This window comes from Diceros bicornis, chromosome 26 (genome assembly GCF_020826845.1).
Source record: "Diceros bicornis minor isolate mBicDic1 chromosome 26, mDicBic1.mat.cur, whole genome shotgun sequence".
Classification (NCBI taxonomy): Eukaryota; Metazoa; Chordata; class Mammalia; order Perissodactyla; family Rhinocerotidae; genus Diceros; species Diceros bicornis.
In genome coordinates this window covers 13,329,174-13,341,744 of record NC_080765.1, presented here as the reverse complement: position 1 = coordinate 13,341,744, position 12,571 = coordinate 13,329,174, and the positions used below count along the sequence as shown (strand labels likewise).

The 12,571-nt window shown below is 47.9% G+C and overlaps 1 protein-coding gene across 2 annotated transcripts; it reads right to left on the bottom strand.

Moving 5' to 3' along the window:
• Positions 1 to 1,561: 1,561 nt before the first annotated feature.
• On the bottom strand, positions 1,562 to 11,860 carry ZFAND2A (zinc finger AN1-type containing 2A). 2 transcript variants are annotated; one of them, XM_058569438.1, is made up of 7 exons: positions 11,777 to 11,860; positions 10,231 to 10,327; positions 9,668 to 9,762; positions 7,823 to 7,951; positions 4,296 to 4,447; positions 3,319 to 3,402; positions 1,562 to 2,960 (listed from the first exon to the last, which is right to left on the bottom strand). In XM_058569438.1, the coding sequence occupies exons 2-7, from the start codon at positions 10,283 to 10,285 to the stop codon at positions 2,942 to 2,944; spliced, it is 534 nt and encodes a 177-aa protein (XP_058425421.1). In that variant the 5' UTR covers positions 10,286 to 10,327; positions 11,777 to 11,860; the 3' UTR covers positions 1,562 to 2,941. The 2 variants fall into 2 exon arrangements, with proteins under 2 accessions (XP_058425421.1, XP_058425420.1); XM_058569437.1 differs by having other exon boundaries at positions 1,562 to 3,402.
• Between the last annotated feature and the right edge of the window lie 711 nt (positions 11,861 to 12,571).

The following is a 12,571-nucleotide window of genomic DNA, read 5'->3' as shown; positions in this document are numbered from 1 at the left end:
CCATAAGAAAAACATTTAGCTTATAAATCAGCTCTCACTCACTGCCCACATCAGCCAGACCCAAAAGCCCTCTCCCAAGATAAGGCTGATAACCTCACAAGGTGGACTGTCCATGCACTGGTCCAGCAGGGGAGTGGGGCTATACAGGCTGGGCAGTGATGCCCATTCCCCTCTCAGTGAGGCTTCAGGTTTCAACCTGAGACTTTCAACCTGGGCTTCGAGCATTCTCCATCCTGGAGGAGATGCCCAAGAACCAGGGAACACAGCAGGCAAGACACACCCAGCACCTCCTACGGCATCTGGGACGTAGAGTGCCCTTCACTCAGGCATACCTGTGGCTGCTCTTTGCAGGTAAAGAACTGTAGCCAACAGCTACACAACTTGCTCAGGATCACTCATCAAATGGCCGAGACACGACCTAATCTCAAATTTCATACTCCAAAGCTCCTTCTACCACCTGGTGTTTCTCAAGCATCTCCACTGAAGCGCCCTAGCAGCCAAGCAAAGTGAACCGCTTCCCACCCCGGACAGACGAAGACAGAGCACAGGTTACTGCTAAATCCTTCCTCAAAAATGCATGCAAACTTTTGACACTAAAAAAAGAATTCTCCAAACTTTCTACTCATACCAATATTAGCACTTTTCTATGACAATTTAAAATACACTTGTGGCTTCCGCATCCTTTGGGACATTGCCACATAGAGAACTCTTGGCCCACTGTGAACCACTCGGGCATCTACACCAACTGACTCTCTCAGCTTAAATTCTTTAGACAATTTACAGGAAAAGATGCTCAACTTTGTTGATTGAAGATGTGCCAATTTAAAGTAAGGTGACACCATGTTTTCACCAGATTAGGAAAAAACTAAATCATTAAAAGAGTTGATGAGGGTGTGGTGAAACTGATGGAGAGGAAGTTGGTATGACTCTTTGGTTGGTAACTTGACAGCTTCTATCAAATTTTAAAACACACATCCCCTTCAGCACACAACACTAATACTAGGAAACCACTCTAAGTGCCTCACCAGCCGACTGGCAGAAAGACGACAACACAGCCAACCTCCTGGAAGACTGTGAGCCCTGCTACACTGATGCGGAGATGCTCGTAGTGGAGTCTGAGGAAAGAGCAAGGAGTGAGGTAGGTGAACCAGGACCTCAACATCTGTGAATGACAGAAACTTCTGGATGCACACGACACTGAGCAGGGACTTAGTTCTGCGGAGTGTGACAAGGAGCAAGGGGACTTTTGCTTTCCTAACCTTTCACACCCTTTCAGGCTGTTTGAATGTCTATTAACACAGTGTCTAAGGGAAATTGCTAAGTGCTTCAAGCTTCTCAGAAAGCTCTTGAGTACTGTAGTTACATATTTCAATCACATCTGAAGACAGAAACATGAGTAGACTCCTAAGTTGATAATCCTTCCCGACAAAATGTGGATGTTTTTGTCCTTTAGTTTGGATGATCAAGAACAGAGCTATCTAATAAAGATATAATGCAAGCCATCTACCTGTTTTTAACACTTCTAACAGCCAGTTAAAAAACAAAACAAAAACAGGTAAAGTTAACTTTAATGTTTTATTTAACCCATCATATCCAAAATATTATCATTTCAACACATAAACAATATTTTTAACAAAGAGAGATTTTACTTTTTTTGGTATGGTCTTCAAGGCCCAGTGTGTTTCAGATTCTCAATCTGGACATTAAATTTTCATGAGAAGACTCAATCTGATAAAATTTACAGGTGAAAAAATAGATTCACACACCCAAGTTCCTAACATACTTAAAAGTTTTGTAATAACTGAATCAAGTTAATCGTTGTTAAACTTAATTAAAACTAAAAATTCAGCTCCACGGTTGCACTGGCTATGTTTCACGTGCTCCATAACATATATGGCTAATGACTGCCATACTGGACTGCAAAGATGCAGAAAAGTGGTTTGTCCAGGTGTGGTCCCCAGGCCAACAGCATCAGCATCACCTGGAAACCTGTAGGAAGTGCAGATTCTCAGAGTCCAGCCCAGACCCACAGACTCAGAAACTCTGGGGTGGGCCCAGCACTGTTCTAACAAGCCCTCTGGGCCATCTGACACATACTCAAGCTTGAGAACCACTGTCCAGAACAAACACCACTAAATGAGATAGAGGGTAGAAACAGTTCTAACCACCTATTCGTTGAATGGAAACTGAATACAAGCCCCTCCCCTCATTATATCTGGAGGCTGTGAAGCCAGAAAAACAGAGTAATTGCTTGGATTTTTGTCAATCCAGGCACAATGGGATGTCCGGAATGTATAGCAGGATTGCCAGTGGGTTAAGATCAGGACCCAACTCGATGCCATTTTGTTTCACCTTGAATCCTAACACCCACGGTCCTCAGAAACGAGAGCTCTGTCAACAGGTACCGAGGCCGTGAGTGTACGGTTCATGCTTGGAGTCAGTATGGTCACAGGACTGCTATCTCAGGGGAATGGAAGTGGTGGGCTGGGGGCTGCCTCTGGACAAGGACCCTTAACAAGGTAAGTGTAAGTCCTATCCCCTTTCCTGGGTTCAGATGGCCAATTGCTACAGAAGCCAATGAAGACCGAGTGTGATCAGCTGTTTAAGTGACAGAAGCTTCTGGAAGACTGTGTCCTTGCCTGAGCCCAAGACAGAGAGCTGCCCTCTGATCTGGCACACTCAGATCCTTTGTCCTTTAAGTCTCTTTATTTTATTTGGGGGGAGGGAGGTTGTTATAGTAGCTTTGCCCACCTTAGAACAGTAATACCCTTCTGATTGTTTCTTCTGCCAAAAGAATTTGTACATTGTATTGGAAAAGTTAAATAAAATTTCATACTGTTTGCCGTGATAAGTATGAAAGTAGTAGAGCAAAAGAGCTATCCACAAAGTTAAAACTATATACACAAATAAGCTAACGTGCCTGTTTGAACAGATAGTCACGTCATCTCTTTACTTTCCACCTGAAAGAGAACAAAAGAATAGCTTACTTTTTAGAGTTGTTTTAACTAGAAGTGGTTGATCATATAAAAGATCTAGGCCAAATAAGGTATTTCAGAAGCCAGCTATACAGGCTTACTGCTGGAATACATTGTGTAGGAATGAACTGCACTTGTAATTTGGGGTTCGAGAAAGCTGCAGTTCAAGCCCTGCATTGCCCTTCCTTAGGATTCAGCTGTACACTGGCAGAGCATGTAACCTCAAACAGCCAGGTACTAACTGCAGTACCAACTGCACTCTTCAATATTCACCACTGCGACACACGGCTGCCACACCCGATACAAAAGCAACAACAACCATGCATGCCATTTGGACTGGTACCTGAATCGCTGAGCTAGCCAACTGGAAGACAGGGTGTGTAGAGCTCCCGATGGCTTGGACTCAGAGGCTCTCGCAGCTGAACATCTACACAGAAAGGTGAGATCACTATTCATCCAACCCCTTCATTTGCTTACCGAGAAAGCCACATAAGTGGTGACACAGGGAACCCACAGCCTGGTTCAGGTGCAGATAACATGAGACACAATCAGATGGAACTAAAAAGGAACTTCTGCTTCCATTTTTATTCAACAGCAGGTTGAAGCAGATGTTTCTACCGACTTGAAGGCGGCACTCCCCTGGTTAGCAACACTAGTGCATGGGTTAAATTGTGTCCCCACAAAAAGAGCCTGAAGTCCTTAACACCCAGGACCTCAGAATGTGACCTTATTTGAAAGTAGGGTCGTTGCAGATATGATTACAGTAGTTAGGATGAGCTCATAGTGGAGCAGGGTGAGACCCTAATTCAACAGGACTGGTGTCCTAATAAGAGGGGGACATGTGGACACAGACACGCAGGGAGGAGGCCACATGAAGATGAAGGCAGAGATCAGGGTGATGTGTCTACAAGACCAGGAACACCAAGGATTGACAGCAAACCACCAGCAATGAGGGGAGAGTCTGGGGCAGATTCTCCCTCACAGCCTCAGAAGGAACCAGCCCTGTGACAGCGTGGATCTGGGACTTCAGGCCTCCACAACGGTGAGAGAATGAATTTCTGTCATTTAAGCCACCCAGTCTGCAGTACTTTGTTACGACAGTCACAGGAAACAACACAACTAAAATCCAACTTTAATTTAGAATCCAATTTTAATTTAGACTATATTCATCCAAACTCCTACAGCAAATATTTAACATCAACAACCTGGTATGGAACAATGTTCAAAGTTGTTCTACACCCCCCTTGGGGCTGAAGCTGGTTCTCCTTATGTTACTGCATGTTTGAAGCCAGCATGTCGGAGCTAAGACTCTCCTCTCACCCGGCCACGGTGATGGGGCAGCTCCCACGTGTGCAGCTGTGATCCAGAGGATGTCTATGCTGAATACAGAAATTGCCGTGACACTGGTCACAAGCCACCTGCAGCATCTCTTTCTTCCTGCATCCCTCTTTTGAGCACCGGTATGTAAAAATCTGAGAAAGCAACAGTTACTTCAATATTTCAATTGCATCAATAAGCAATTATTTAACAAGCCCCCCAAGAAGATGATTAACATTTAAACTAGAAACAGCTCTTAGCTGCACAGAATGAAGATGTCAAGGTTTCACTCAAACATCTTACTGTCTGGTAAAGAGATGAATACTAATTAAGGAGACAGAAAAGTTTTGACAAGTGATAAATACAAAAGCAGCTACTAAGTTGGGGATTCATGTGAGATGACTCGAGGTGTTCTCAAGGAAAAAGACAAAACCCAGGGGAGCGGGGACCTGGGACATGGCAGGGAAGGAGGCCAAGCCTGTGGCCTTATGCACAGTCCCACAGCGGGCAGCTGGCTCCAGGAGCTCTGGGAACAAAGCTGTCCCCATCAAGCGCAAGGGAGCTGAAATACCTGTCTATAGGCCCTATACCCATTAGTTACTGAGGGTTTTTGGGGGGGGGGTGATATAAATTCCCAGGCACTTGGGACTCTGTGAAGGTAAGAATGGCAGTGACGAGGGAGGGTCCGGGCAGCCCTCTGGCAAGGACAGGCTGTGGGGGCTGCTTCTAGTGACCTGCAGGCAGCAGCTGCGAAGTGCTCGGGAGACCAAAGGAGGGCACACCCAGGCTGGTGGGGGGAGGGTGGGGGAAGGACTTAGGCGGTAAATCTGTTGAGCCAAGAATAAGGAGGACCTTGTCCATATGGGAGGAAGTCATGCCAGGAGGAGCTGTTGTCTTGTAAAAGGCAGGGAGGTTTTAAAAGAAGCTCCAGGGGGCTTGGAGGGCAAAGCATCTGGCGTGCAATAGGAGGAGGAAGAACAGGGGAGGAAGGGCTGGAGTAAGTGACTGACAAAGTGCCGTGCACGCTGGGCTAAGGAAGACAGATTTCATGCTTTCCTGTCTGAGGTTAAAAACAGAAAGCAAGAGTTAACGGGCCTTACATTTATTTATTGGAAATATAATTGTTATGTATTTAATGTACCATATTAAGATAGTTGATAACTACAAACCAGGATCCACGACTAGAAACTGTGATTGAGGCTTGACAAAAGCCAAGGGCCTGAAGACAAGCTCCTTCAAAGCCTGTCTGCTTACTCCAGAGCGCAACAGGACAGGAAAGAAGGAGCAGTGCATCTCCAATAGCAGCCGGCCTTAGAAAAACCACCTGTATAAACCTGCAGGGCTGGCCCAGACCAGACCTGGCCGGCGACTCTGGGGAAGGCCTGAGAGGCTCTGAAATCTGCAGCCCGAGGAGAGAACAACCTGCTGCCTGCCATCTACTGAAGGCAAAGTTCTCCTTGAGTCTGCTAGGACTCCTGGTTAAGGATGGAGAACTGGATACACATACTGGCTCTGACTCCTCCTGAAATACTATAAAAATGACAAAAAAGAGATTTTCTGAAAAGGGATAAACCTACAAGGGCAAAGAATAAAAAGAAAATAGCCACAAGAGTTTAGGAAAAAAAGCACATGGTGAGTAACGGACTTGCAGACGAGAAAGCAAATTATAAGCTGGTAGGGAGGTCAAGAAGCAACCCCGTTTACGAAACAAAACCCCCAAAGGCTCAGAAGTTGGTAGTACTAGAGGCTCAGGGTGACACGGGACCACAACAGTAGAAATTACTGCAAGTTTGTTTAAGAAACAGACCCAAGACCTCTCCCCAATGCCAGCAGAAGACTCACACTCTGCAGAGGATCAGAGAGAGGCTGCTGGCCTGGGAAGCACAGCAGTGGGCAGGAGGACCACGAGAAAGACGGGAGGGGCCTCGGAGGACAGTGAGGAGTTCACGCTCCACGTGGAGATCTGACTGCTTTCTCCACTTGGCTCCCAAGATTCTGGAAGCCAGGAGTGTGCCCTCCATGCAGAGGAAGGGAACACCTTCTCTGGGGAATCTGATTAGCCCAAGAGAAAGACCCGTAGTCACAGACCCCTGGGGTTTCCTGAGGAAGTAGACAGGACAGATGAGCCACAGTGAAAGCCACAGCCCACACTGCCCACACTGTGCAAATGAGCAGTCAGCTACAGACCAGGCACGTGAGGAGGACACATACTGTGACACAGGAAAAACAACCTGGATGCAGATTATACAGGAAAAGAAAACTTAAGAGGAAAAAAAGGAGACCTGTCCAGGAGGTCTAGCACCCAAGTATAAGAGTCCAGAGAAAATTGAAGAATCCAAGATGAGGGTCCAGACGGAAGCACTGGAGTCTCCAGTGTGGAAGAGTCCACTCTGTGCCCAGCATGACAAATGAAGACAGATCTACACGAGAACGTTCAATGTGAAGCTTCCAAACCCTGGGCCAAGGAGCAGATCCTCCAAGCTGCCAGGAGGAAGACTGGTCCCACAGAGGATCAAGGTAGAATGGGCTGGGAATTCTCTAAAGCAACAGCCAAAGCAAGAAAACAAGCCAATGCCTGCAAATATCCGAGGGGGAACTCAAGTGAGAACGCAATCCCCAGGCAGCTGACTAAGCAGAAGTGGAGAATAAAGACCCTGCGAAATGCATGAGCTCAATTTACCTTCCATTCTCCTCCCAGGAAGCACGTGGAGGACGTGCCGCCACCAAAGTCAAGGAATAAACCAAGAAAGAAAAACACAGGGCACAGAAAAGTCAGGACCCATTGTCAGGAGATGCAGGAAACGAGAACCCACTGTAAGAGAAAGGCAAAGGGAATCTCTCAGCTGGGTCCTCAGGTGACAGAGGCCTGGAACCCCCACCTAAAAGCATACTCAGAGTCTGCTGGGAGGGTGGAGGATGGGGAGAGAATGTGGAGTGTCAGAGGGGAGACAGGAGCTCAGGGCTCAGCTCACACTGTGGTAAACAAGTAACACCCCAAACTGAAGGGTGAGCAAAACACACTCCAGCTGTAACAGCACAGATGCTCACACAAACACAACTGGCTAAAGGTTGCAAGTGGTTGCCGTGGGGAGCAGGGGCCTGTTGTTTTTCCTAACGTGCTTTACTCCAAATGAATAGATGTATAACTTTAATAAAAACACTAACGCCACCAAAACAAGAGCACTGAATGCTTGAATTTTATACCCTTTACATTTCCCTAGGAGGAGCTGAGGAAAAAAGTGCCCATTAACAGACTGGGTCTAGGAAATCACATTAACTCTCCATCTTGGGAGAAAAACTGTGAAATTCCTGCAAAGGAAGCAAATCCTAATACAGACCCTAATATTTAAAAAACATGTTTACATAATTATAAAAACCCATGCCATTCACAAGACGGGAAAGCACTGATATATCAGTAGGGTTATGTTTTGCGCACAAACTATTAGGAGTAATTTGCATAGTTAGATCATTGACCTTCCCCCCCTAAGGAAAACCCAACATTCCCAGAGCTGACACAGAAGTGTCCTTACCTTCTCTTTCTTCCCAGGGTGATATTTACAATCTCGATCAATGTGCTCACCAACCACCACATCTGGTATCTCTCCCTTTTTTACTGGGATTGGGTTGTTACAAAGTGGGCATACTGGGACCTGAACATCCTAAAAATAATGGATATAAAATGATATTCCAGATTCAGACAAAACTCACAAAAGAAAAGGTCCAGTGGTACAGCACATTCAAAAGCAAGCAGAGTACAAACACTGCTATCAACCACCCAGGAGAAGGAGGTGTTGTCAGTACACCTGTCAGTACTGTGTTAACAGTAAGGCATCCCCAGAACTTGAGAATAAAGTTGCCTTAAGTGGAATCTAGTGGAATTTAAGTGGAATTTAAATGTAACGGACTATTAATCAACCATAGATATGACCCTAAGACAGTCAATAACAGACAGCCAAGGAAGGAAGCTGGTGACATCAATCTGATGGTCTCAGGACAGCAGGGCTGTTTGTCCAGCACCGTCCAGGTGAGAGACAAACCTGCCCAAACACCTCCAGATTGGACATGACAGAAGAAAAAGCCATAAAGGTCCTCCAGCTCCCACCAACTGCTAACAGCCTTTCTGATCCTTTTGGGGCTTCTTACACGGCTTTTACATGCAGGGAGACTCACTCATCAGCTGACAAGGGACCACAGCTAGGCTGAGCTCTAAGGTACATAATGATCATGCAAGCTCACTGTGGGGGCTCTGGAGGGAACCAAGAACTGATTGCCCAACGCAGTTAAAAAACCTCTGGGCTACCAAGGAGCTGAGGAAACTTAGCTCAATGAGAAAAATGAGGTGACAACTGACATCCAGACAGGTGACAGGTAATCACAGAATTATGAAGGCCTACTGTCTGTGGGCTGAGCTGCAACAGTCATCCAGGGGCACTCCCTCACTTGGCAAGTCTGCCAAATGAGGAAATAAAGCATTATCAACAATCTCTAGCCAGACTCTCCCTAAAAAGGGACATGAGAAGGTCAAGTCAACAAATGAACCGGGTAGTCTGGCCTAGTCATCAGTGCCTGGTGAGTATGAATAATTCGAGTCACCCTCCCCCACCCCACAATGACCTAGGAAACACTGGAAGGTCAGGCCCTGGCTGCCACTGACGCGCCGTCTGTAATGCTAAGTCTTTCACGCTTCTAACTGCCCTCACGGTGAAGCAGCAGAGCGCTGATATGAAGAGTTCACTAAAATAATCTCTGAGCCACCTCAAAACAAAGTGAACACAGGCTGGGAGGCATCTAAAAAGTCAATAACAAAATCTTAAACCTTTGAATGCAAGTCAGTTTTCTTCAAGTCATCTTCCAGTTTCTTTCAGGTACTATTTGAATCACTTAAATATCACGTCAAGGCTGCAAAGTTACCCAGGTAAGTAAGCATTTTTAACACCTTCCAGATTAGATTCCACATCAAGCATTAAACCATTTCTTATACCCCATAAAGATAACAGCTGTATGTTTCCTTGGTGCAATGAATCAAAGGAACTAAGTATCTAACACGTAAAGTAAGCTTTGAAGGTTTGGATACAACAACAATTTGACTCTACCCAGTCCTTCCAGGTAAAATCTGCTGCTTTAAGACCTGTACTATCTAGAACTTCCTGCAATGGTGGAAATGCTCCATATCTGCACTGTCCAATACAGCAGTTACCGGCCACGAGTTGTTAATGAACACCTGAGATGCGGCTATGTGACTAAGAAACTGGATTTTAAATTATAATTAATTTTAATTAAGTTATTAGCTACACGTGGCTAGTGTCTACTATTATGGGCAACACAGCTTTAGAGAGTAAAGATTAGAACCCTTTGAATAAAGTAGGATAAATTACCTTCTTGAATGCAAAGGGACATTTATGGGCAGTACAGGTAAAATGATCTTTACAGAAATCTTGTTTACATGCATCACATTTTAATGGAAGAAAATCTAAAAAAAAAAAGTAACATGTTTTAAAGACTAGAACAAAAGAATTATTGATCATATTAAACAGGCATTTATCTACACTAGGTTCTTTATGCCTATCAAATACATCCTTGAATTATCACACTTGAGAAAAAAACTGGGGGTCATAAAATTCACATGAATTTCACCACAACACTGAAGAATCTATAAAGCTATCTTTTCAAAAGAGATCCTATCTGGTGGCATCACAAGTACTTATGCAGCACACGTGTATCCACTTGGCCCTAGCAGCTAGCCTCCTATCTGGCCACATAAACACTAAATAACAACACTGAACAGTACAAGCACCTCAGGCCAGTTTCCCAACACTGAAAAGCCAGAAAGGCCAAAACCCAGAGAACAGCAGCTAATTCAGGTAACGGCCAGTTCTCCCCCCACAAAAGGGCGAACAAAACATCGATTTCCTATAAATATTCTCTTAAAAGTGCTTACCTAGCTGCTTGCAAGTTTTTTCTGAACAATGCCTCCCCAAATCAGGGAACTCCATTGTGAGCAAGTGTCCAAAGCAGAGGGCAGAGCGAAGTATCACCTACAAAAGAGAGAACAATTAAGAGGAAAGCAATGCCCCCCCATCCCAATCACCAGGATTTGTAACTTACAGCTAACAAAGTAAACAAACGTGCTCTGCAGGGAGCACTAAACATCCCAGTCACCCTGGGCCCCTGTGGGGGACTAAAGCTTCACAAATTCTTCTCTTTCAGCAAAGAGAAAAACCGGAGTTTTGGCACAAGCACCAGCTCATTCAAAATCGACCCCATTACGAAACGAATTGTTTTTCAGTCCTTTTATTTCCTACTTTAGGAAGCTCACGGCAAATTTAGGTTTTCGTTAAACCATATTTGACTCATAGTGACAGGGGCTTCCCAGATTCATTTTACACAGCTGCCAGTGAAAGTCACAGCCTCGTGAAGCTAAAGTCAAAAGTTCATCTCCTAAACACACTTGTTGACATAAACAAAACTCTGTTACCAGGTGCTAAATCACATTAGTTGATGACACAATCCCGAAGAGACTCAACTCTGTCCCTGGCTGCTCCCTTTAACTCCCTCACGCATTGAGTTTTACTTAGAACTTATTCCTTGATGACAATCAACCTGGAGTTGATCAGGAAGAAGAGCAAGGTGCTAACTCACCCTGGAAAACAGGCAGACAACCGGGGAAGCAAGTGCACTTGAGAAAACTGAAGTCCACAGCACGCCTCACAAGGTCCCCTCCGTGTACCCACCGAACCTCTCGAAACTCTTGTCCCTCCCCAAATTTAAGCTCCAAGGGCCTTTTCTGGATCTTCCCATCAGCTCTTTCCACTCCTGGGAGCGTCTCCTATGCTGTCCCCTAAGCCTGGGAGACTCTGGCCACAGCTAACCTCTACTCAGTCCCTCACGTCTCGGTTTCAAGTGTCACTTCCTCGAAAGGGCCTTTCCTAACACCTCACACGCCCCGCCTAAGTCACAAATCCTCTGCTCCTATAGGATCCTGTTATCCCTTTCCCGGCACCCACCCACTGGGTTTCCAGCAGCAGGTTCGTTCTTTACTCTCAGCTCTAGGGGCGCAGAGTTTGCCCATCGCTGTACCAGAAGGGCGTAGCAAACTCGCGACACAGAGTGGGTGTTCCGAGATCTCTAGTTCACGAACCGACGGGAATCTGACGTCAACCCAGACGTGGTCTTACCCCTGACATCACAGCAGCGGCGTGAGAGCCCCTGACCGGGGGTCGTTCTGCTAGCATATTAAGGCCCTAACCGTCCATCCACGCCGGAGCACGCGTGCCCGGCGAGGTTTACAACAGTGGCCCCTGCGCCCCACGGCCGGCCCCGGCCCTGGACCCAGGGCAGGCTACTCCGGCCCAGCCCGTACCTAGACCATGGGCAGGCTCCCCCGACCCCGGAGCTGGACCCCCGGCAGGTTTCCCCGGCCCTGGCATCCGGGAAGGCTCCCTCGGCCCTCGACCCCAGGCAGGTTCCTCCGGCCCGGCCCCTACCTGGCTCTCGTAGGAGGCCCGAGCAGCCGCGGAGGCGCGCGGAAGGTGGCGGAGTCGGAGAGCTGGGTCTCCCTTCCCGTGGTCAGCCCCAGGGAACACAGCCGAAAGGACGAGGAAAACGGGATCCGAGATCTGGCCGAAGCCCAGCCCAGCCCGCGGCAGAGCGCAGCATCACCCTGCCCTGAACTCCCCGCCATTTATTCACAGCCGCCAGGTCAACGCGCCACGACAGCCAGGGAGTTCCCGGCGCACCCCGACGACGTCACCACCAGGCTGGCCAATCCCGCCCCATGGAGGTCCAGCCTTCTGGGCGCGCCCCGAAACGTCACCGCGCGGCCGACCAATCCCGCCCCGCCGCGGCCCCGTCGGCCCGCCCACTCTTCGCCCCTCCGCCTCCCTTCTCGAACAGTCCTTCCGCTTCTCGGAGCCGCTGAGTCACAGTGAGGCAGCTCTGCGCAGGCGCACTGGCCTGGCCGGGACGCGCGGGAAAGCTGAGTCAGGGTTGGGGAGGCCGCGCGCTTGGGCGCCGTGTGAAGGGACGGCCTCAGGGGCCGCACTGCAGATGGTGGGTCCGCGTTTAGCCCGTGCCCGCGGGCTTTGGGCGGCGAGCGGGCGCCGCTGAGGGGGCAGCGAGGACGGAGCCGTCGTGGCCTGGGTCCGCGTGCCTTCATTCCCGCTCCCGGGAGGGTAAGCGTGCTGGCGGGGCTGCCCGGCCGCGGGTCCAAGGAGCCGGGAGGAGTTGGCTGGACGGGCGCGCGCTTGCGGGCCTCCACTCCTGAACGCTGGACGGTGACG

What these genes read in the sequence shown, in the direction of transcription:
- ZFAND2A (XM_058569437.1), bottom strand. Translation starts at nt 10,285, where the DNA reads ATGGAGTTCCCTGATTTGGGGAGGCATTGTTCAGAAAAAACTTGCAAG. An exon ending in GTCCCTTTGCATTCAAGAAG is followed by an intron (nt 7,952 to 9,667) that starts GTAATTTATCCT and finishes CATTATTTTTAG; the next exon opens with GATGTTCAGGTCCCAGTATG. An exon ending in TGCCCCATCACCGTGGCCGG is followed by an intron (nt 3,403 to 4,295) that starts GTGAGAGGAGAG and finishes CTTTCTGTGTAG; the next exon opens with ATGTTCAGCTGCGAGAGCCT.